The sequence below is a fragment of the Lepus europaeus genome, chromosome 13 (genome assembly GCF_033115175.1).
Source record: "Lepus europaeus isolate LE1 chromosome 13, mLepTim1.pri, whole genome shotgun sequence".
Taxonomy (NCBI): Eukaryota; Metazoa; Chordata; class Mammalia; order Lagomorpha; family Leporidae; genus Lepus; species Lepus europaeus.
This window is the reverse complement of record NC_084839.1, coordinates 40,189,270-40,211,978: the sequence shown is the minus strand read 5'-3', so window position 1 is coordinate 40,211,978 and position 22,709 is coordinate 40,189,270. Positions and strand designations below refer to the sequence as shown.

Below are 22,709 nucleotides of genomic sequence, written 5' to 3'. Positions count from 1 at the left end.
ACTGGGCCAGGTTGAAGCCAGGAACTCCATCTAGGTCTCCCACATGGATGACAGGGTCTCAAGCACTTGAGCTGTGCTCTGCTGTGTTCCCAGGTACACCAGCAAGAAACTGGACCGGAAGTGAGCAGTCAGGATTCAAACTGGCACACAGTGTCACAAGCAGCAGCTTACCCAGCTGTGCCACAGTACCAGCTCCTCTGTGAACTTTCTGATGACCCATGAAGTGGTCACCACCATAAATGCTATAAACATGCGTCACCTCCCAGGGTCTCCCCCGCCTTCTTTATTGCTACTACTATATTATTGAATTTTGCATGTTTGATTTTAAGTATATTATCACTGCTATTAGCTGTAAGCATTATGACATATAGATCTCTAGAACTTATTGATCGCATAGCAGATCTTTAAACATCATCTCCCTCCTTTTCCTCCCCACCTGGCCCCTGGCAGCCATTCCACTCTGTTTCTGAGTTTCACTATTTAGAGTCCAGATATAAGTGAGACTTTCTGTATCTTGAGGGCACTTTTATATGAGTTGTGTTATCCGTCTAAGTTTATTCCGTAGCAGCCTCCCCAGGTAGCTGTGTTGGCCCAAGACAATCCTAGGTCTAAAGCCTCAGATCAGTCTGGAGACTGGATTCATATCTGTTCTGTGTACGATTGTATCTTGGGTTAGCTGGGAATGTATTATGTAACTTCTGTAGCTTTATTTCCTAGTTCACTGCCAACATTAGACCGGGTCATCTGTTTCCCCTTCAGCTCTGTATCAATGATCAGAGTAAACAAGAATTGGTTTTTTATGGGTAACTTTATTGTAACACGGTGACCAAATGAGCCCCTACAGCAAGTGGCAGTTCCACTAGTAGAATTATTCTAGCACCCTTTTTTTGAGTCCATAAATAGCAACCTGTTATAATTACCTAGTTAATGTCACTGGTTCAACCTCAACAGCAGTAGTTTTCCTGGGAAATAAAGAATGCCAACTTTGTTTTTATTGTACATTTGATGTCTCTAATGTGCTTCAGATGCACTTGACTTCTCGTGAGTTTTCTTCGGTTTTTTTTAACAAGGTCAGTTTACCTTTCCAACAAATAATAGAACCTCAAAAATAACATAGCTGCCTTTTAAAAATTTAAGGAAACATTCATTTTTAATTTCTTCATGTTTTGAAATCAAAATTTACCTATGATTGATTCTGTCAAAGGAGGGAAGCTGCTTTCAATCTCTGATAATATTATGTTCTTAGGGGCTTTGAGAATCCTGCAACAACAGCCCTTTATCTTTTGATAGTAACACTTTATTTTTCCTTGTCCCTGTTAGCTTTCTATTTCTTCTATCTAGAAATAATGCTGAATGTATCCCTGATGGTTTTTATTGTGCAACCCAGTTTTGTTATCCAAACCTATTACAAATTATAATCTCTGGCCAGTGTCCTGTGTATTACGTATGCACAATCCACGCATCATTCATCTCTCTGAAATGTCTAATATGAAACTCCCTGTAATACAGTCTTCTTTCATGGAGGTGGATTAATTTTTACCTTGGGTTATATGTTCAAAGATTGATACCCTTTTCCCTTATAATTTTTTCCTCTCTATTCTGGCAATTCTACAGATAGAAAGAAAATGTCTTGGTGCCTGTGCTGTCCAGTTCAGTAGTCACTGGCCATAAGACAGTATTTGAATTTAAATGAGTTATAATTCAATATAACTAAGACTGTATTCATTTCTGTTCCCCTGTCGCAGTAACCATATAGTACCATGTGGCTTGTGGCTGGCTCTATTGGACTCCCATAATCACAGGAAGTTTGCTTTGACAGTTCTAGACTGTCCAAGGTTTTTTCCAAAAGGAAAGATCAAAATTAGTCAAAAGTACATTTCTTTCCTCATAGCATATTAATGATTCCAATGCAGAGATCTCTTATCAGTGGGTTGTTTAGTTTTCCTCCTTTAGCCACTTTGGAATATATTTTCATTGAGAGTGGTCAGTTTCTACATATGTAAGATAAATGATTATGTAATAGATTTGGAGTTTTCTGTTGTTGGTATTTATCTTCACTTTCATATTTGTAACGAATAGTCAGCTTTTTGAGATGGGAAGAGATTATTGAAAGAGGGTGCTATGTGTTTTGAAGTTTTGGAAAGCTTTGTAGGTTACGCTTTATCACTTTTAAAACAAGTTTTGTTATCCCATGGTTTTAGAATTTTAGATAATATTTTTAAGTAAATAAATATGGCATACTATGTATAATAATATTGCCATAAGAAGTGAGCTTTTAATAGTGTCTAATTTTTATTTAATCATGCCAAAGATTGAGAAAGTAAATCCTTTGCTTTCTGCAGTTTATAGTCTCACGCATACGTTGTTGACTTAAGAGCTTTGACAGATGGGACAAAGGGAAAAACGTCAAACTGAGCAAGGGGTGCTTTGTGGGATTAAGAGGATTGGTGGCGGAATAAGGAAATCCTGTGACCAGGGACTGCAGGGGTAAACCCTAGAGACTGGAAGTGACTGAGAGGTCAGGCACACCCTGGTGTCTGGAGGATTTTCTTGGGATTGATGAGAATAATTTAGCAGCGCCCCTGCTTCCCTCACAATCTGCTCGGTTTGTGTGTTCGTGTTGGCAGACCAAGGTCATCCCTGACCACCCAAGACAAATGGCAGCGATGGCTTTTGCTCCTTTTGGCCTTTGGCGACTTCCTAATTGGAAGGTGAACCCCGAGGGCATCAGAGATGCTGAAATTTCCTCACAGGAGCTGTGCCGCAGCGTAGCACACAAAAATCACCGCAGCTTGGTTTTGAGCTTTTTTTGTTTGTTTGGGCTTCTTTTTTTCTCCTAAATTCTGTAGGTTTTAGTCATAAGGAAAAACAGTTTTTTTCCTCTTAAGTTTTAAGAAGTTGGGAGTTTTGTTTCAAATTTAAGGGCTGAGAAAGATTGTTATAATAAATTTTTAATTTTCGTGTAACAGCAGCTTTAGTTCAACGGTAGGTTTTAAAGCTTTAAAAACTGTATGTATCTACTTGACAGAAATTTGAAAATTAATCAACCAAATGATATGGTGTTGGTTAGTAATATGCTTTGGTTTATATTTTAAATATACAGTGCTGAAAATAAATGTTCATTTTTGTTGTTGGAAGAATAGTTTTACATTTTATCATCATGGTGAATGGAGCAAAAAGAGAGAGAAAAGTATCCCGCTTCGGGTGCGGCAGAACAATGCAGGGCCTGCAGTTATTTTAGTCATCTAATATGTCAGCATTCAAGAATCTGAACCGATTGTTTAAAAAAAATCTTGTACTTTGTTTCTTTTGTTGCTCACTTCCAACTTTGTCATCTGTCAGAATGCAAAAAAAAATTATCCTTCTATAACCATTGACAGGATAACACAAAAGCTGTCTCCAGGTCGATATTTTGCAGCAATATTTTTAACATACGAACAGTAGTTTTTATAATTTCACCTTGGTGCTCAACCATTTATTATCGTATCAGAAGCATGTCAGTAATTCCTTTCTAAATGTCTGCTTCTTTTAGCGCTGAGACCCACATCAAGGGCTTCACACTGAACGATGCTGCCAACAGCCTCCTCATCATAACGCAAGTTAGGCGGGATTATTTGAAAGGTATGTCACAATGCTTGACCTTTACGTCACATTAATGCCTCTGCAGATTTTTCTTGTAACGCCCTTCGAATACTTGGATAAAGGAGTCCATTTAGCAAATTACCTGCTTATCAAGAGCCTTTTGTGGTAGCTGAGAGACGTAAATTACTGTACATGCATTTATAATACAGCTTGAATATGAATGTACTTGTCATTTGACCACTTAGTCCAGTTTCCATTCCATTTAACACAAGATGGGTTTTCTTAAGATGAATCACAGCTCTTCAGACATGCAAAATTTGTGTTCCAGAACGAGAGAAAGTACAGGCTTTCAAGTGCGTTAAAATTCACAGTGCAAGTCATTTTGCTTTGGAAATTAACATACTTTAGAGCATCTGAAACAATTCCCAGCAGTTGTTTCTTGCATATTGTGTTGGTTGTGTGTGAGATAGCAAATGAGTTAAATTGAGTGTTAAATGTGTGGGATTATGCACCAAATGATTATAATATTGATTTTTAAAACTTAATCCAATACTTTTAAGTAGTTCATAATACCAACAGCAATAAAATATGGTGTGTGTTTGAAGTTTAGAGTTTTTAAATTAATGTTAAGGTAACAACAGTGATATGTGGCAGTGACTTTGGTGAGGACAGAGATAGGGACTGTTGAACTGTGGGTTCTCAGTGGGGTAGACTTGGATCTGAAGGTCCGATGAATGAGCTCCCAAGGAGAAATGATGAAGCCCTTAAGTTTAGGTGGGCAGCTTTTTATGTAAAGTTTTCCATTTGAATTTTAGTCAATATAGTTCCACCACAGTTTTGCTAATACAACAAAACCCTCTTAGGAGAGCTGTGAGGGAAGCTGAAGAAGCTCTTAAGCTGTTACATGCATTTACCTGGATCTTCTCAGTCTGTTACAATGGCCTTAAGTCCTCGTTTGCATGTTTGTTGAACAAATTCGCATCCTGGAGAGGGAGAAAGTTAGCATCTGTGCAGCTTTGGGGTTGCCTGTCAGTACGTGAACACGCCGGGCATCTAGCTGTCTCCTGAGTGACTCGCACTGAATCTGGACGTGGTAACTCCTTCCTTTACAGCCCTTGCACCCCAGCACCCTACAGGCCAAGCACACCATCCAGACAGGCTTTTTGAACAACAGTAGGTCATCCTTGAAGTGGTGTGTAATGCTTGTTGTTAAAACATGAATAGCCTTCATTATGTTTCCCATAAAAAAAGACTTCATTAGGTTGAAATTTTATATAAAAATGAGAGGCAATTTTAAGGCATTGAAAAGTTGATCTTGCTCCCCCACATAAATAAACCTATTGTTGTCAGTAGCTTATGTTTCTGTAGAAATGGAGATAAGATAAAGACAGTGTCTTAATTTCAGGGAGTTCATTTTTGAGCTGAACCTGATGTGAATTTCACTGACTGCCATCTCTTACTGGCACGGGAGGCGTACCTGGTGTGGTGTCTGGCCTGCTCTTAACTGTTCCACTTGACTGAGGTTGTCTGAGAGCAGACACAGTGACCCGCTGTTGCCCCTCTAGCGACACCACCCCTCCCCATGTTCAGCACACACTAACCAGTGAGCTGCTATGAGGATGGGAGCAGTGCTGGCCCATTTCCTGTCCCGTCTTTGAGGTTTCTTTTTCTCAACCCCATCTAAAGTAGGGAGAAAAAATAATGCCAGTTAATGTTAACTTAATTTTGTAAGCTTACACTGTGGCAGAGTTAATAAGGTACCTGGCACCTTTGCAGTGTGATTAGTATCACTAGTGAGTAGTTGAGTGAGTGACTGGGGTGGAAAGGAGTCAGGGAAGGGAGGGGTGGATACCGCATATGGTGTCCTTTAAGATATTAACTGTGCAGAAGGAAAGTCTTGTATAAGAATATGATTCAGGTCACAGGGTCTCATGCTGCCTTCGGATGGACATACCAAGATCTGTTCTCTTGAACCCCTCCACTCTCTCATGTACACATACAGCTCTAGGTGCAAACTCTGGAACGGTTAGACTAGGATTGGTGCTAGCAATGTGACCTTGACTTTGGAGAAATATTTGAACATTCTGCCTCAATGTCTCATTTGTATAATTGGTTCTTAACTTTAGAAGGGTAATTGTGATTGTGAGACTGGGTACCATGCCTTGCATGCAGCAAATAATCAGTAATACCTGCAAGGCATCTAATCTGGGAGTGTAAAAATTGGGTATTCCGGTTTGCCTGTATCCTGTGTGAGTGATTCTGTCTGAACTAGAGGGAGACAGTGTTTTTAAGAAACAATCTGTGGGATATTAAAAGCTTTCTTAATCACATGATCTCTGATTGAATCAAGTCTGGGGAAGTATGGCTAATTTTTTTAAATTCTTCCTTTTTTATGTTTTTCTGAACTTGTCAACTTACTTGAAATTGGTTACAAAAGGTTATCCCTGAATGGAACTCACATTGTTGGTAACCTTGTATTTTTTCTGTGACTTAAAGTAGAAATTTCTCTGCACTCAATATCTTATGTCATTTTTTTAGATTTCTCATGAAGTTTTAATATTTTTGTGATCCAGAGTAAATTATTCATGGTCTTTCATATATAGCCATTTGGTGCTCATACTTAAAAGCTGGTTTTCAAAATGCATTCGTCAGTATGGATCATATGAGAAGAGCTCTGTGCTCTGCTCTTTGATTTCAGAGGCTCTGAAGACGCTAAAAGCTGCCTTGGACCTGGGGCAGATGCCCTCTAGGTTAGCAGTGACCCGCCTCATCCAGGCATTTGCCCTGAAGGGTGATGTACAAAGCGTAGAAGCAATTCAGAAGATGGTGCATGGACTTGAATCAATTGGACTTTCGCGGATGGTTTTCATCAATAACATTGCTTTGGCACAAATAAAGAAGTGAGTATTTTTTTTTTTTTTAAGCTTTCTTTTCCTCTGTCATACCCTGGAGTGAGTGAGCAATATCTGTTTTTACTTTTTAAAAAACTCTTTCAGGCATTTGGAAAACACGTCATCTGCATTAGAAATTCCATATTCTGATTGTTTCCTAGTTAAATTTTAGAATGAACAGCATTTGTCAATTTTCTATAAGTTGCTCCATAGTTACTCACTTTTCTTGTCTGGGTTTCTTGGTGAAACACTTCCATTACAAAAGCTAAAAACAATCTCATGTTTGTCAGCAGTCCTGGGAGTGACCCCCTCCTAGAATATGGTGAAACAGAGCAAGCTTCTTAAAAATATGCGTTTCCATATCCCCCACCTCCCATAGGGTGCTCACCCACAAAAAGGGGAGATATTTAAGAGTGGAGTCTCTTAATACCGCTGTAGAAGGAAGTGAGATGAAAAAAATTGATTTTTTAGTAACCTCACTTGCAAGGCATTTCGTTCACGATGAAGGGCACTTTTAGTACCTTTGTGGGGAAATGTTCTGTAACAATTAATGTATAAATTTAATGGCATATGACTTTAAAATATAATGTTTGCTTTTGCAGTATTTTTTTTTGTTTGCTTACTCCTGTTTCTTTGAGCAGAGAAGGTTATTTTTGCTTTACTTTTTAAAACTATTTCCCCAAATAGAACTTCAAACTTTCCCTTTTCGTAAGAAAATGTGATTCTTTTAAGTTACAAGATATGGCAGTTACCCAAGTAAGAGCCAGTTGAATTTTTAATTGTTACACAGTTTTATATGATTTGGAGAACGTATTTTTTACTCACTATATTTTCTCTGAAACACAGAAGAAAAATGTGTTTTAAAAGAGCACTCATTTTTTTTTTTTTTTTTTTTTTTTTTTTTTATTTTTTTTTTTATTTTTGACAGGCAGAGTGGACAGTGAGAGAGAGAGAGACAGAGAGAAAGGTCTTCCTTTGCCGTTGGTTCACCCTCTAATGGCCGCCGCGGTAGCGCGCTGCGGCCGGCGCACCGCGCTGTTCCGATGGCAGGAGCCAGGTGCTTATCCTGGTCTCCCATGGGGTGCAGGGCCCAAACACTTGGGCCATCCTCCACTGCACTCCCTGGCCACAGCAGAGAGCTGGCCTGGAAGAGGGGCAACCGGGACAGGATCGGTGCCCCGACCGGGACTAGAACCCGGTGTGCCGGCGCCGCAAGGCGGAGGATTAGCCTGTTGAGCCACGGCGCCGGCAAGAGCACTCATTTTTAACATGAAATTATTTGAATCTGGAATGCTGTAACTATAAACTATCAGATACAGATGAGCTCAACCAAAATGATACACATGAAGTGTATTTATTAAATGAGGCCATATGGTTGGATTTTTTTTCACATTTAAGTATGAAAATGCTTCAGGGACTTTTACTATAAGTTGAGTATATCCCAAATGTACCTGACAAAGAGAAACATACAACTGTGGGCTCATATGAAAACATATACCTTTTTTGAAGACATTATCATCCTCTTTAAAAATCCTAAGATGTTCCTACTTGATACACTAGTGACCAATTGTAGATTATAAAGTACAAATTAGAGATATAAAGTATTCACTTTATATCCAGAGAAACACAAAATCAAATTTAAGTATTTAAGATAGTGTTTTCTAAGTTATCTCCATTAATTCTTCTGTGTACACTTGTTTGATACTGTCAGTAGAGCAGTATTTTAAAACAAGCAACTGTTTTAAGTGTGGTAAAGAATAAAGTAAGGAAGTACTGTAGCATGAACCACCCAGTGATTCCTCTGCTACCTAAATGTGAGTGGACGCGTGTTCCACGGTGTTTTTATCTAGTTAACTGTAAACACAGTTCCTTTTTTTTCCTCAATGTTTTTCTATCAGAATGTCTAAAAGTAAGTTCTTAGAGTAAAACTGCCTGCAATATTAATATAAAAACAAACATTTGTACATTTATTTTGCTTTCTTTTATAGCAATAACGTAGATGTTGTCGTTGAAAACATTGAAAATATGCTTACTTCAGAGACTCCGACCGTGGAGCCCCAGTTCTTTGGCTTGGCCTACTTATTCAGAAAAGTAATAGAGGAGCGATTGGATCCAGCAGCGGAAAAGTGTAAGTTGAAGAAAGAACAGAAAAGCACATTTTCTCTCTGCTGAGCCCAGGCAAATCTCTTTGGTGGGCTCGTTATACCACTGTTGTGACGAAGGAGTCTTCTTACCTGTTGTTTTTCCAGTAAGCATCATGGCAGAGAGACTGGCCAATCAGTTTGCAGTTTACAAACCTGTCACCGATTTCTTCCTTCAGCTTGTGGATGCAGGCAAGACAGATGATGCCAGAGCCCTCCTACAGGTACGACCCTCTCCTCGTGGAGCAGGGGCTTGCGGCTCGTGAGAAGTACGTTGAGAAATGTCTAGACAAGTGTATGGTGGAACACTGGCAGGGAAGTGTGGCACTGCTCCACATTTAAATTCAGCGTGAGTCCAGGTTGCCTGACAAGGACTGCATTGTAGGTTGTAGGCGGCTGGTGTTCCAGATGCCAAGTGGGACTGGAAATATCCTCATAATTAACAAGGGGTGGGCGCTGAGGAAGACGGGTCTCAGTGAAGTGATTTAAAGACAAATGTGTCCGTGCAGATAGGTAATGTAAAACAACAATTCCTTTGATTTCCTACTTTAATTTCTCTAATGCTCTAAATACTGTGCATCACCATGGCAACGCAGTTTGCAAACAAAAAGTAGGAAATGTTTGCTTTTCAAGTACAGCTCCTCACTTGAATACTCAAACATTCTCAGCGCCTTATTCAAGATTTATTAAGAGTTGAATTTGCTTTCCATTCACTTGTGTGTCACAGACACATTAAATGACAAATGCAGGTCTCTGTGGCCTGCACTCTCAGTTAAATTAGCAATCTTCAGGGAGGGAGACAACCGCATTCATGCCATTTTAACAGCACTAAATATAAAGCTGCGTGCGCCAAGTGCAAGGGAACGGTGGGTGAGCGGAGCTGCCACTGGCAGTGTACACAAACAGGCGCCGCCGGGGGCCCTTCCCAGCAGGTGGCAGTCAAACAGCCACCGCGATCCCGCCCACGACTGTGTTTGTGTAGACTCCCTGTGTCAAATTGAGGCCTGGGGCCAATTTCGGATAGTAAATAGTATTATATTCACTCACATGTCTACCAGCTGCCAAGACCGTAAGTGGGAGATTGGGAAGGTAAGACTGTACCCCTTTGCTGGAGCTTCTGTTTGGATCCTTAAAGCACATCAGATTTGACAAGAAACCCATTCCATTTTAAAAAGACTTTTCTCAGCATTAACACAGTTTTTATTTAAAAATAAAAAAACCTGTAAGTTGGCCCTGCTTCTAAGGTTTTTCATTTGTTTCTGAACAGAGATTCTGGTTTATTGGGATTTTTTTGTTTGGCTTGGTTTGTCTACTTTTTTCTCCCCCCGCCCCCTTTTTATTGTTCTTTAAAGGATAAAAGGCAGTATCTGGTAGGCAGGGACTGCAGGAATCTTCCCATTGCTGCTTTCAGTGGCGAACGTTCTATTTCTAAAGAAATGAACTCTTAGCTTTATCTTGGTCCACGTGTGTCTCAGCAGCCAGGAGGGGAGCAGGTGCCTAACTGTGTAATCATACGCGGTCGCTGTGTGCTGCGTATTTTAATGCACTCCTTTGACAGCGGCCCTTGTGCTCCATCCGCCAGCTCTTCAGCACTGGGTGCAAGCGCTGGGGCTCTTGCCTGCCCCTTCCAGCTACGGCGCCCACGGCGGCCCTACCCAAGGGCTCTTGGGCGCAGCTCTGAGTTGAGGCGTGAGCCGCAGCCTTTCCTTGTGCTTTTCTCTACCAGACGGAGGTTCCTGATGAGCAACACTTTACCCATCCTCTACCTGCTTGTCAGACAGTAAAAGCTGATTCTTGCCGTAGTAAAGAGTACTTTATTCGCAGATGTCGAAAACAGCAGTTTATAATGTAAATGTACTGTGTGTCCCCAAAAGTGCTTTTATACCTTCGTTTTAGTATTGACAGTGTCTTAAAGCCTTGAAAGAGCAGTGTGCTTTTAGGAACTTAGGAGAGTGACATCTGTGATGAATGTAAACTAAAATAGTGTCTTGCCATATTTGATTTTACTATAGCATCTCAGGTTGGGTAGACACTTGATTTATCTGGTCTGTCATGTAAACTTTTTTTTTGAGTTTAACTTTTGTCTCTTTCTCAAGCACTGGCTGTCTGTTGCAATGAAAGCCTTTTATAAAATAGAGAGATTGAAATCAGTCCTTTTGTATGCATAAGTGTAGGTAATTATACTTTAAAGAGAACTTGCTTTGTACATTTTAATTTTTATAAAGAAACGAGCAGTTATCTCCCTGACACCTTATTAAATGTATAATTAACCTTATGATCCCCAGCTCACTTGTGAATGCTTGGCAGTATAATTGGAGAGGAATCGTGTTTCTTTTTTTCCTCTTTCTTTGCAGTCCTAAACCTTATTCTGTGGTTGTGGAAGCATTAGTTTAATTTTTCCCTTTTCTTTTTAAACAAACTTTGTACTCGCAGTGCCAACGGCAGCACTCACCAAAGCTCGGCATAGCTCACACTTGTTTTCTTCCTTCCTCCCCTTCAAAAATCGTGGTTGACTGTCAGGCCTTCCTGTTGCTAATGATACACTGGTGCATTATTGTGAGCTTCCTTAATTGGAAATATTCACCCTGATCTGCTTGTTTATCAGAAATGTTCACTTGCTGCGTTATGTTTTAATTTTTAGAGATGTGGCGCAATTGCCGAACAAATCCCAATTTTGTTGGTGTTCTGTATTAGGAGCGCTCAGAAACCGGGAAAGGTACTGTGCTCTCCTTGTTATCAAATCAGTGATGCTGTCAGCCGCTCTTGCTCCATGGATTAACGTAAGAGCTTGGGGGTTCCAGGCCTTATCTAAAGCACTATTGAGATTGAGGACTTTGCTTGTCAGTACCGCCTGCTTTTTGTAGAATGTAGCTGAGAGTGAGTTCTAGCTCCTTAGTTGGACTAGAAGGAAACAAAAAGGAAGCTCATGGAGTGAATTCTCTTTTCGTCTAAGTGTGCACTGAGAGCCCCAAGAAAGGGCCCTCAGAAGCGGAAGTGTAGGCCACCCCGGTACATTTGATGGTGCGGAGGCCCTGCCGAAGGAGCCTTGCTCCTACAGATGTCTGTCCCTTTGGGTGCCTCCTTTAGACCGTTTATCAGGTTTCAGCCACCAGGTAGATGGGCTCTTTGGTTTTTAAAATAGACCAGTTAACATCCCAAGTTAACGTTCTCATTCATATAGGCTCATGTGTATAACAGAGTCAAGTCCTGTTTTCGATGTCTAAAACACAGATAACAGCATATTCCAAACATTTATTTTAGATCTGATTTTACCTGGTGAGCACCAGAAACTCCAGTTTACTTGGGTACTTTCAAGTTCCTGAGTGGGTGCCAGCGATGTTTGCTGTGAAACATACAGGTTGCTTCCAGGCCAGGAGGTTTAGTTTTCCCTGATTTCCACACGCTCCCCATTCCTCCACACATGCTTTTTAAAATAATTAATTGCAGTTTTTTAAAAAGCCTCACATGTATTTATTCACAACAAACAACTGTTAGGAAATATTGTTTAATACTTGTTTGTTTTTGTTTTGTTTTCAAAGAGGCTATTTTTTAAACTCTGTGATTAAAAAGCATGAGAGATCTAAAAGTGCCCAGCCAGGTGTGGGACTGTGCCAGGCTCCTGCCTTTCTCAGGAGACGGTCAGCACAGTGACGTACAGTAATACATCGCTCGGCACCTTCTGCCCAGGAGGCTTTAAATGCAAGCTGTCGAGGAGAGGTGCAGGCCTGGGAGTAGACTGACTGACCACGGCGAAAAGGAAGCTGCGATGTTTCAAACGTCAGTTTCGGCGTCCTGCTCTTTGAGAGAGGACAGTGAAGCCAGATTTGGAGGCTCTCTGTGGGATGGGAACGGCCCGTGCGTGGGATAAAGTCGGCCGGTGATCTCTCCAGCAGGAGTGGAGTGTGTGTGGAAAGACTCCGCGGTTGTTGATTACAGGAAACAAAACTGGAGTGTGTCTGCACGCCCTTGGAAGCAGTCGAGTAACGATTTCAGTGAGATCTGAAAATGCTCGCTCTGAATGCCACACGGGTGGCATTTCCGGCAGAATGTTTGAATTCTTCTCATTTCGTCAAAGATGTTGACACCTGAAGTCCAGATCTCCTCTGCCCTGGAGATCTTGTACCTTCTTGGTAATGGCCTGCCAGCCGGCAAAAAAACAATCTTTAGATGTTTAGGAAATACTGTATTTAGATAGATCCTATTATATTTAGATATTTTAGGAAAGTAGTCACAGAATTTTAAGTAGAATTGCATCACTTCTGAAAGCTGCTGGTTGGTTTTGGCAGTAAATTACTGAATCACAATCACTAAAATATGCAGAAGAAAAGGCCACTGGATTAAATAGATCTGTTATAATCACCGTCAGGACTTTCTGATACAGTACTGACATATCAGTTCTATTTTACTATTTTGAGCTAGTGATAATGTTGCCTCTATTTAATTTCCCAGGCACCAACTCTGAAATCTTTGTTAGAATTGATTCCTGAATTAACTGAAAAGGAAGAAGCATACGCTTCTGCCATGAAAAGCTACGGTAATAATTTTATTCTGACTCTATTATTTAAGTGATTTAAATTCTTGTGGTATAGTCAACTAAGTTGTACTCTTCAACTCAGAGCAGTAATCTAAATACCAGGTTAAATATCAGATAGCTACTTATGATATAAGTAATTCACATAGTTCTAGAGTGTATGTTTTAAAGCTGTATTTAAGAAAAATACAATATTGCATGTTGTAGGATCCCAGGCTCCTTGAAGGAGCTGGACCTCCACTTACATTTATGTGTTAGAGACCAGTTTGGGGGCCCAGCGTGGTGGTACAGCAGGTTAAGCCCCTGCCTGGGACACTCACATCCCATGTGAGCACCGATTTAATTCCTGGCTGCCCTACTGCCAATACAGCTCCCTGCCAGTGAGCCTGGGAAAGCAGAGATGGCCCTTCTACCCGCACGGGAGACCTGGATGGAGTTCAAGGCTCCTGGCTTTGGTCTGGCCCAGTCCCAACTCTTGTGACTATTTGAGGAAGATCACTCTTTTTCTCTGTAACTCTGACTTTCAAGATAAATAAATAAATATTAAAAAAAAAAAAAAAGTAGAAACCAATTCGGGTCTTCCATGATCCTGTACGTGGTGCGGAGCATGAAGTAAGTTAATGTTTGAGACTATCACTTGATTTGTTGTCTTTTTTTTTTAAGATTTTATTTATTTCTTTGAGAGGCAGAGTTACAGACAGAGGGAGACACAGAGAGAAAGGTCTTCCATCCACTGGTTCACTTCCCAAATGGCTGCAACAGCTGGAGTTGAGCCAGTTTGAAGCCAGGAGCTTCTTCTGGGTCTCATGCAGGTACAGGGTCCCAAGCACTTAGACCATTTTCCATTGCTTTCTCAGACCATAGTAGGGAGCTGGATCAGAAGTGGAGCAGCTGGGTCTCAAACCAGTGCCCATGTGGGATGGGATGCCGGCACTGCAGGCTTAGCCCACTAAGCCACAGCACCAGGTCCTTGATTTATCTTCTTGCTCCCTCAGTTCCCCCACTCCTACCTACACCTTTGAAATAACAGACCCCTTAATTATGAAGTCCCAGTCGAACTTCCCTGACTGCTAGGAAATGGCATTGAGTCAGAGAGCCAGGGTGAGGTTTGCTGAGTGATCACAATCACCCATCCCACTTCCACTCACTGATGTGCTCACTGGGGGCCTGGAGTATGGAAAACATTGCTTTGCTGATTTTACTTTTGGCATGACAACAGACTCAGTCGTCAAAATGAGTCAACTGGGTCTCCATTTTGCCTCCCTTATGAGGGAAATATACTGTTCTTCAAATTCCAACTATAGTCAAAAACCTTATCGAATTTCCAGTAACTACTAGCATGAAATGATGTCAATTCTTAACAATTCATGTGCCTGACTGCCAAATGAGGTGACCCAGCGTGGGGCAGAGGGCAGGAGTTCAGGAAGGGGAGAACGCGGAGCTACAGTTTTCAGCACAGCTTCCTAGAAGATGGAGCTCGAGCCCCTGAGGGTAGGAGGGAAGCAATTCTTGGCCCCTTTGGGAGAGGAGCAGAGGTGTAGACCAAGGACATGGACATTATCCAGATCTGTGTTAAGATGAGTTCCCTTTGTGGGGGAGAGCTGTTGTCAATTGATTGTTCAGCTTCTCACCACGGTCCTGTGGGTGCACCCTGGCTTCATGGTGGAGTTCCTTAGATGTTAACAATCTTCATACAAAGTCCCCGGGAGCCAGCAGTGTTGCACAGTGGGTTATGGCATCCCACATCGGAGCACCGGTTCAAGTCCCAGCTGTTCCGCTTCCTGTCAAGCTCCCTGCTACTGCACACCATGTGAGGTAGCAGATGATGGCCCAAGTTCTTGGGTCCCTGCTACCCACATGGGAGACCTATATGGGGCTCCTGGGCTTCAGCCTGGCCCAGCGCCAGCTGTTGCAGGCATTTGGAGAGTGAACCAGCAGATGGAAGATCTTCTTGGTCTGTCTCTCTGCCTTTCAAATAAATAAATATTTCAAAACTTGGCGAGGGCCAGCTCGTCATAGCTGCTAGGCCCCTGTGTCCTTCAAGTGCAGAATGAGTCTGACTGGTTAGAGCTTTGCTTTGTCATCGTAGCTACTTATACTCTCCAAATTTGCTTATTTGAAAATAGGAAAATATATTGAAGTCTCTTTGTGGACGTTTAGCTGTTAATCTTGATGGGTGCAGATATGCAGACTTCTACATCATTCCCACGCCCCTCACCGCGGCAGGCTGGGTTTTCTTGAATTCAAAGTGTGGATTGTAAGCAGAAGGGGCTTGAATGGCGTGTGCTGACTACTTTATAACCAGGGGCGGCAGTGTGGTCACTGACTCTCCGTGGGATACCTAGGGCACGCAGTGCCATTCACGCTCTCCTGAAGGCGGTTGAGTGTAGCCACACCTGTCCTTTCCCCTCGCCTCCGCAGTGCCTGGCGCCGAGTGGGTGGTAGAGATTGTACACAGGACTTCTTGCTGCAGGTCGTTACTTAGTCACATGCCGTGGGGTAAAGGGGCCAGCAGCCCTGAGCAGCTGAGAGTTTTGGGGGAAAGGTGGTCTCTGCCTGTGGCTAACACCTTCTTCTGTAACTTTTGTCAGTCCTGGACAAAGACGTCGCGTCTGCTAAAGCACTGTATGAACATTTGACGGCAAAGAAGACAAAACTGAACGATCTGTTTCTGAAGCGCTACGCGGTGTTGCTGAAGGGCGCTGGAGAGCCAGTCCCTTTCACGGAGCCCCCTGTGAGTATTTCTTAATTATGGGCAGAAAATACCTTTGCAGATCGACGCGTGCCTCCGAGTGATGCGAAAGAACATAAGTTGAATACTTAATTACGCGAGGATTAGGTCTGTGCGCGGAGCCCTGGGGGGGGGGGGTGGCCAAGGCTCTGGGAGACAGGGCCCCCCAGGCGAGGCTGTGGACAGGGCTGTGGCAGACCTCCAGCCAGAGGAGGGAATTTCTCCGGTGTCCTTGGGGCAGTTCTCTCCTTGTTTCAATTTGAAACAGGCTTTGATGGCCTGGACTTCAGTAGCCAAACATATGCCACTGTTAATTACTTGTTTGCTGTAAATGAATTGGGTTTCTTGGATTTCTTCATCTAGGAAATTTGGTTTGCTTTCAGTAAGAGAAATCACATATGCAGAATTCCTTTTTGTTGTTCATTGAGCCGAAAGTCACTGCACCTGGATTGTTTCAAACACCTTGACCTTCCGTACCCACGTGCACACATGCACACAGCAGAGGCTTCTGCTGCTGACGCTAACTCTGCTTTGGAGACTTGAACTTGTGATTTCATGAAACAGAAGACTGTGCCAAAGCTTGGGGGTGGCATTGGCCGCAGGACCAGCAGTCTTAACTACCAGTTTGCTTTATAATTTTTTTAGATTTTATACTGTTACCTCTTTTTTTTTTTTTTTTAAGATGTGTGTGTTTATTTATTTGAGAGACAAAGGCAGAGAGAGAGAGAGAGGTCTTCCATCTGCTAGTTCACGCCCCAAATGGCCACAACGGCCAGTCTGAAGCCAGGAGCTTCCTCCTGGTGCAGGTGCCCAAGGACTTGGGCCATCTTCCCAGGCCACAGCAGAGAGCTGAATCGGAAGTGGAGCAGCCAGGACTCGAACTGGTGCCCATATGGGATGCCAGCACTGCAGGCAACGGCTTTACCCACTACGCCACCGTGCCAGCCCCTGACGTTACCTCTTGCCGTGAACTCTTTCTCTAACTTCCCTCTTCTCTCCCTTTTTTTTTTTTTTCCTTATTAACAGGAAAGCTTTGAATTCTATGCAAAGCAGCTAAAGGAATCAACAGAGAAGCTCTCGTGAGATTAAGGAGGCACTTTGCTGCATGTATGTTCATGATTCTGGACTAAATGTTATTTGTAAAATGTACTAGAAAAAATAAAGTGAAAAATTACTTTTTTACATACTTTCATGTGTAAAATGTGAACATTCAGCATCTTATTGCTGATTTTGTGTCCACTGAGTCATAATACGTCTGTGTTGTTTCTTTACGGCTCCTCTGTATGAAGCCGTAACTCTTCAGGGTTCTTCCGGCTGATGCCATCAGTTTTCCTGCTCTGTTTCATTTGTTATTTTCATTAAAATCTTATTCCTTTCAAACTTGCTTGTTTGTATTGTTTATCTGAAAAATTTTGGAGCTAGAGAAACAATACTTAGCTTCCCACTGTTTAATATTCTATAACTCTGCTGTGTGTGTGAAGTCCTGGATAACTTTCCAGTTCTGTAAATCACCAAATCTAGCATTTGTGGTTTTCCAGCGAGCAGCAGAGTCCAGTCACTGTCGCCATCACCTGCCCTCGGCCAGGTGCTGTTGGCCAGCTCCCGATGCACACGTTCAGCACATGGTCGTTCTTTCCCTTTTTCCAGGGGCACCCATGAAGTCTGAGTCTTGGTCATGTCCTCCCATTTTTTAAAAACCTTTATTTCTTTATCAGAAAGGCAGAGAGAGAGATCCACTGCTTCACTCCCCAAATGGCCGCAACAGCCCAGGCTGGGCCAGGCCAAAGCTAGAAGCCGGGAACTCCATCCTGTTCTTCCACATGGGTGGCAGAGACCCAAGCACTTGAGCCACCTTCCACTGCCTTTCCAGATGCCATTAGCAGGGAGCTGGATCAGAAGCAGAGTAACTGAGACTCAGACTAGGACTCCGACATGGGATGCTGCTGTCACAGGTGGCAGCTTTACTGGCTGTACCGCGGCACCAACCCAGGTCCTCTCATTTGCTTCCAGGACTCTGTTAGCACAAAGCACACCTACCCCAGGCTTGCAACATTACGCTTGTATCCTGTAAATATGTGATTCCATGTATGAAGGGGTGAGCTACTGGTTTGTGTTCACTTTTATAGGTTAAAAGTTACCCTCATGCTGGCTCTTGTGCCTTTTAATATCTATAGCATAAGTACATTAATAAGGTTTAGGATGGGAAATCAAGACAGTTTATAAAGGTGGGGTAGGTAATTAATTTTGAAAAATATTGAAGATATTTTATTTGAGGATTACCCTCCACTGTGGGTGTTCCTTGTCAATTTGAATTTGGTGACCAGCTTCTGTGGTTCAGTGTGGACTTGGTTCCTAAGTTAAGGGAAGACTTTGCCTTGGGCAAGTAGGTGGACCTTTTCCTCTGTGCTTTTGACCTTGTGTTAAGGACCAGCCCTCCTCCATCCGGTGCCTGCCTCAGAGAGGGAGAAGGGAGGCTCGATGGCGGAAGACAAGTGCATGTCGTCATGGCACTAGCCTTGCCTTTACTTCCACTGTTTCAGAGTTCGACCTGAGGAGGCAGGTGCCTTGGCCAATGCTGTGTCTTAGGAGACATAACCCAGGCCCAGCACCTGTACAGGTTTCACTACTGATTCACTGGGAGCCTCCCTCCTGTTCACCTGTCACTCGTGATTGCACTGAAGCCAGCCTTATTTTTTGCGGTCATGCTAACCACAAATTAGTTGAGCTAAGTTTTATTGATGTTCGTTAAAATCAACCCTTGAAGTGAGGCATACATAACCTTGGGGCATAACCTGAATTTGCCAGTCAATTTAGGGAAAGCAGAAAGTAAAAAATCTGATTTGCATGAAGTGACTGCTTGCTTATGACTCTGAAAAAGGTGAATGCAGTAAAGAAGAGATTGTTCAAAACCCCCATCTAGCATTCTGAACAGCAGATGGGGCACGAAGCAAATTGTTTACAAGGGACTGACTGGTCAAATATCCTTAGCACTGTATGGGTTCCCCTTTTGAATGTAAATGTGTAAAGTGAAACTGTATGTTCTAAGTGAGTTTAAATGCTTTCTAAATAGGTAATAGCTAAACTGAAAACATTAGCAATATAAATAAAATAATACAGCTCAATTTACTAGACTTAAATTATAAGCATAAAACTAATTCTTCAAAGTAAAACTGTCACTGTAAACTTCTGGAAGGTATAGTATTTTATATGTAATTGTATGTTAATGCACTTGAACCTAATACAAATGTGAAATGCTTTGAATAAAGTATACCTCAGTTAACTGTGGGCTGCCTTTTTTGTTGTTGTTTTTTGAAAGAGTTACAGAAACGGAGAGACAGAGCTTTTATCCGCTTCACCCCACTCCACCTCTCCAAAGTGGCCACAACAGCCAGGGCTGAGCCTGGCTGAAGCCAGGAGCTTCATCCAGGTCTCCCATGTGGGTGCAGGAGCCCACGCACTTGGGCCATCCTCTGCTGCTTTCCCAGGCATGTACGTTATCAGAGAGCTGGATTGGCAGTGGGGCAGCTAGGATTCAAACTGGAGTCCGTATTTAAGATTTTTTTTTAATTTTCACTTTATTTGAAAGGCAGAGAAAGAGCAACAGATGCGTCCTCCATATGCTGGTTACTCCCCAGATGCCCACAACAGCCAGGCCTGGGCCAGACCAAAGCCAAGACCCAAGTACTTGCGCGTCACTGCTGCCTCTGTGGATGCGCATCAACAGGAAGCTGGACTGAGACGCAGAATCAGGATTCAAACACAGGGACTGCAGCACGGAGTGTGGGCATCCCCAGTGGCAGTCAGCCTCTGCCCCAAATGCTCGCCCTGCTCTTGTAATTTCATTTATTCTTTTAAAACTATTTGGGAAAGGGAGAGGCAGAGAGAAATCTTTCATTCTTCCATCTTCTGGCTTATTCCCCTAGACGAGCCAGGCCAAAGCCATGGAACAAGGAACACCTGTGTCTCCCATGTGGGTGGCCTGGGCACATTAGCAGGAAGCTGGATCAGAGGCGGCAGGAACCAGTGGTCCGATGTGGGATGCCAGTGTTGTAAGCAGCAGCGTAACCCACAGTGCAACACCTGTCTTTCAGTGTTACAATTTTAAAGTACGTGGTGACCTCTGGTGTGGCCAGAATTCCCTTCTTAAGTGTCTTACAGTTTATATGAGGCTTATGGGGAACCCGTGAAGTCACTGCTTACCTGTCTTAAGGACGAGCAGGTGTTGAGGTCCCTGAGGGACGAGGTTGGTAACATTCCCATGTTACGGCGTGTGGTAAGTTGACCCCTGAGTGACTGCGATTCCATCATGGGTGTCGTGTGACGTCAGCTTCGTGTGTTAGGTCTCTGTGGGTTGCTGTCTGCACAGAGGGTCCCGGGTCTCTTCACCCATGTTTCTGAGTGCTCACCAAAGCCCCCATCTCATGACTTGTCTGCCGCTTCCGGGTTCCCACAGGCACTCAAGCAGAGCGAACTCTCAGGACCAGCTCTTGCGCTCATCTGTGCTCAGACCGAGCCCGATCCTGGCTCCAGGCTCAGTAACTGAGAAGCAGCTCCAGTGGATTTTGTGGCTGCCATGTGTCAGGCATCCTCCTGTCCAGCACTCACATGAGAAAATGGGCTTTCAGAGGGGAGTCTGCAGCCAGAATCCTAGCTGTGAGTCACGTGATTAGGACTGAAACAATCCATTTTTATGTCAGTTAAAATCCCAAGTAGCAGTCAAATTGGAATCGAAGAGTATGTTTTTTAAAAAACCCAAAAACCTTTCCCATTTTACGTGTGCTTTGGTTTCTGGACACATTACACCATAAGGATATTTTCTTCTGTTTAATCAAATCCCCGGTGCCTGGCACAATCACCAAGTTCATGGTTCCAGTAAATTACTGAGCAAGCTTTATATAGCAAATTGTTCTTCCTGGTACAATTTATTTCTCAGACTTGAAATGTGTGTACCTGCACACTTTTCTCGTCTTTAAACACAATTTTCACTGACTATTTGTCTTTTTGACAAACCAATATTTGTAGAAATTCTCAACATTCCTAAAGTATGGTGGGACTAGTAGCTGCAGGGGGTACGAAATCACGGTAATTTATCGCTTTGCTGTTGTACAAGCCTGTGAGGGAGTACTTCCATTAGAAATGTATCCTGCTTTCAGACTTGGGGACTTTACAAAGCATGCATTATGCAGGCTTCTTGCAAATAAAGGAAATGTCTGCATTAGCAAATCCAAAATAGGCACTTCTCTTTTTTCCCTTTTTTGCATGAAGAAAACATCATCAGGTCCGGGTAGCGTGAAAGCACTGAATCAGCCCCAGATATGCTGCCCCCACGCGTCTGTGCGGACAACGATTGGCCGTTGAGAGGCATTATGGAGTTCTGCAAGCCAGTGCCTTCCCCGCTCTGGCCCCGTGGGGGTGGGGGTGGGGGTGCAGTTGCTGAAAGTCTCTGCATTATATCTTTGTTTTCTGCTTGCTCCCCCAGGAAGGGACCTTCCCTAGTGCCCGCCAGCCCTCCCAGTTAGAACAGAGCTTGGCACTGGGCGGCACCCATCAGGCATCCTTGAAGGAGTTGGTGGGTACATGGCTGCCTTTCCCCTTGCAGGTCTTGTTCTGTCTGCGCTGTGTGTGTGGTGTGTGCATGGTGTGTGCATGTTCGCTTCCATAAGGGATTCAAAGATGCCACTTCCCAGTCATTCATCTGTAGCTCAGAACTAGGGCGCTAGGAATTGAAGCCCAAAGAGTTCAAACCCCGAGTGCTCCTGGCAGGTGTTTGGTCTAACGGTTGACAACTGTGGCCCATATCAGAGTGCCTGGGTCCCAGCTTCCTGCCGGTGTGCACCCTAGCAGGCAGCAGGTGATGGCTCAAGTGCTTGGGTCCCTGCCACCCAGATGAGTTCCAGGTTCCCAGCTTCAGCTGTGGACATTTGGTGTGTGGATGAGAACTGACGCTATCTCTACCTGTCTCTACCTCTCTCTTAATCTCTCTGTGTGCCTGTCAAACTAAATTTTAAAAATTTAGAAAAAAAAAAAAAATCCCTAAGGGTCCAGATGAGAACATTTCCAAGTTCATTGTCGGGAAGAAAAGAAGGAGGCCTCTTGTATAGGTGAGGTCAGCCAGTGTCAGGCTGAGCCCCAGCACGGGGCAAATTTTCTGTGCACTAGTGAAAGAATTAAGAGAGCTTTCTTTTTAGCATAGGAGAGTGGAGCTTTTCAGCAATTTGGGAAGTGAGAGTACTTCGGATTTTACAATCATATACAAGATACATGGTAGTTCTATTCCAGTGAATGAGCTGGTATGTGCCTAAAAATCTCACCCCAGGCATAAACTGTTGTTATCGTTACCTGCTAACCTCAAAGGCACTGCAAGAAATGGCCTGAACTCCACCCACTGCCCCTGCTGGAGCTGCCTCACGACAGGCCACGGGAGGTGGACATGCAAGAGCGTGGGCCACTTCTCTTCATTGAGAGCCCATCTGTTTACCAAATACAGATGACAGCTGAATTGAGACTCGGATGACAGGTGAGCTGAGATTTGGATCAGCTGAGCTCAGACTGCGAGTAAGGAAGATGCCTTGTCTCAGGCACGAGCATTGGTTCTCTTTTCCCAACAAGTGCAGGCCAACCAGTTAAATGCCTCATGACCTGCCCCCTGCAAACTTCGTGGGAGCTGATGGGTGCGTCAGACCCGAGGAAAGTGGTTCCAGAAGGCTCCCTCAGCTCTTCTGCCAAGGGGCTAATTTGCATCTCAGCAGGACCCCCTGTCTGTGAACACCCAAGTTTGACATAGGCTTAAATATCTCTGCTGCTAGCTGTTTAATCTGGGATCAAGACAAGAA

General features: G+C 43.3%; 1 protein-coding gene across 1 annotated transcript in view; it reads left to right on the top strand.

Moving 5' to 3' along the window:
* LRPPRC (leucine rich pentatricopeptide repeat containing) overlaps positions 1-19,122 on the top strand; it is a 110,037-nt gene extending 90,915 nt beyond the window's left edge. Inside the window, exons 31-38 of the mRNA XM_062209360.1 lie at positions 3,533-3,621; positions 6,281-6,482; positions 8,462-8,601; positions 8,723-8,838; positions 11,256-11,330; positions 13,064-13,148; positions 15,737-15,879; positions 16,903-19,122. Of these exons, the coding sequence (XP_062065344.1) occupies positions 3,533-3,621; positions 6,281-6,482; positions 8,462-8,601; positions 8,723-8,838; positions 11,256-11,330; positions 13,064-13,148; positions 15,737-15,879; positions 16,903-16,959 (907 nt within the window). The 3' untranslated portion in view covers positions 16,960-19,122. The remainder of the gene's footprint in view (positions 1-3,532; positions 3,622-6,280; positions 6,483-8,461; positions 8,602-8,722; positions 8,839-11,255; positions 11,331-13,063; positions 13,149-15,736; positions 15,880-16,902) is intronic.
* Positions 19,123-22,709: the final 3,587 nt, after the last annotated feature.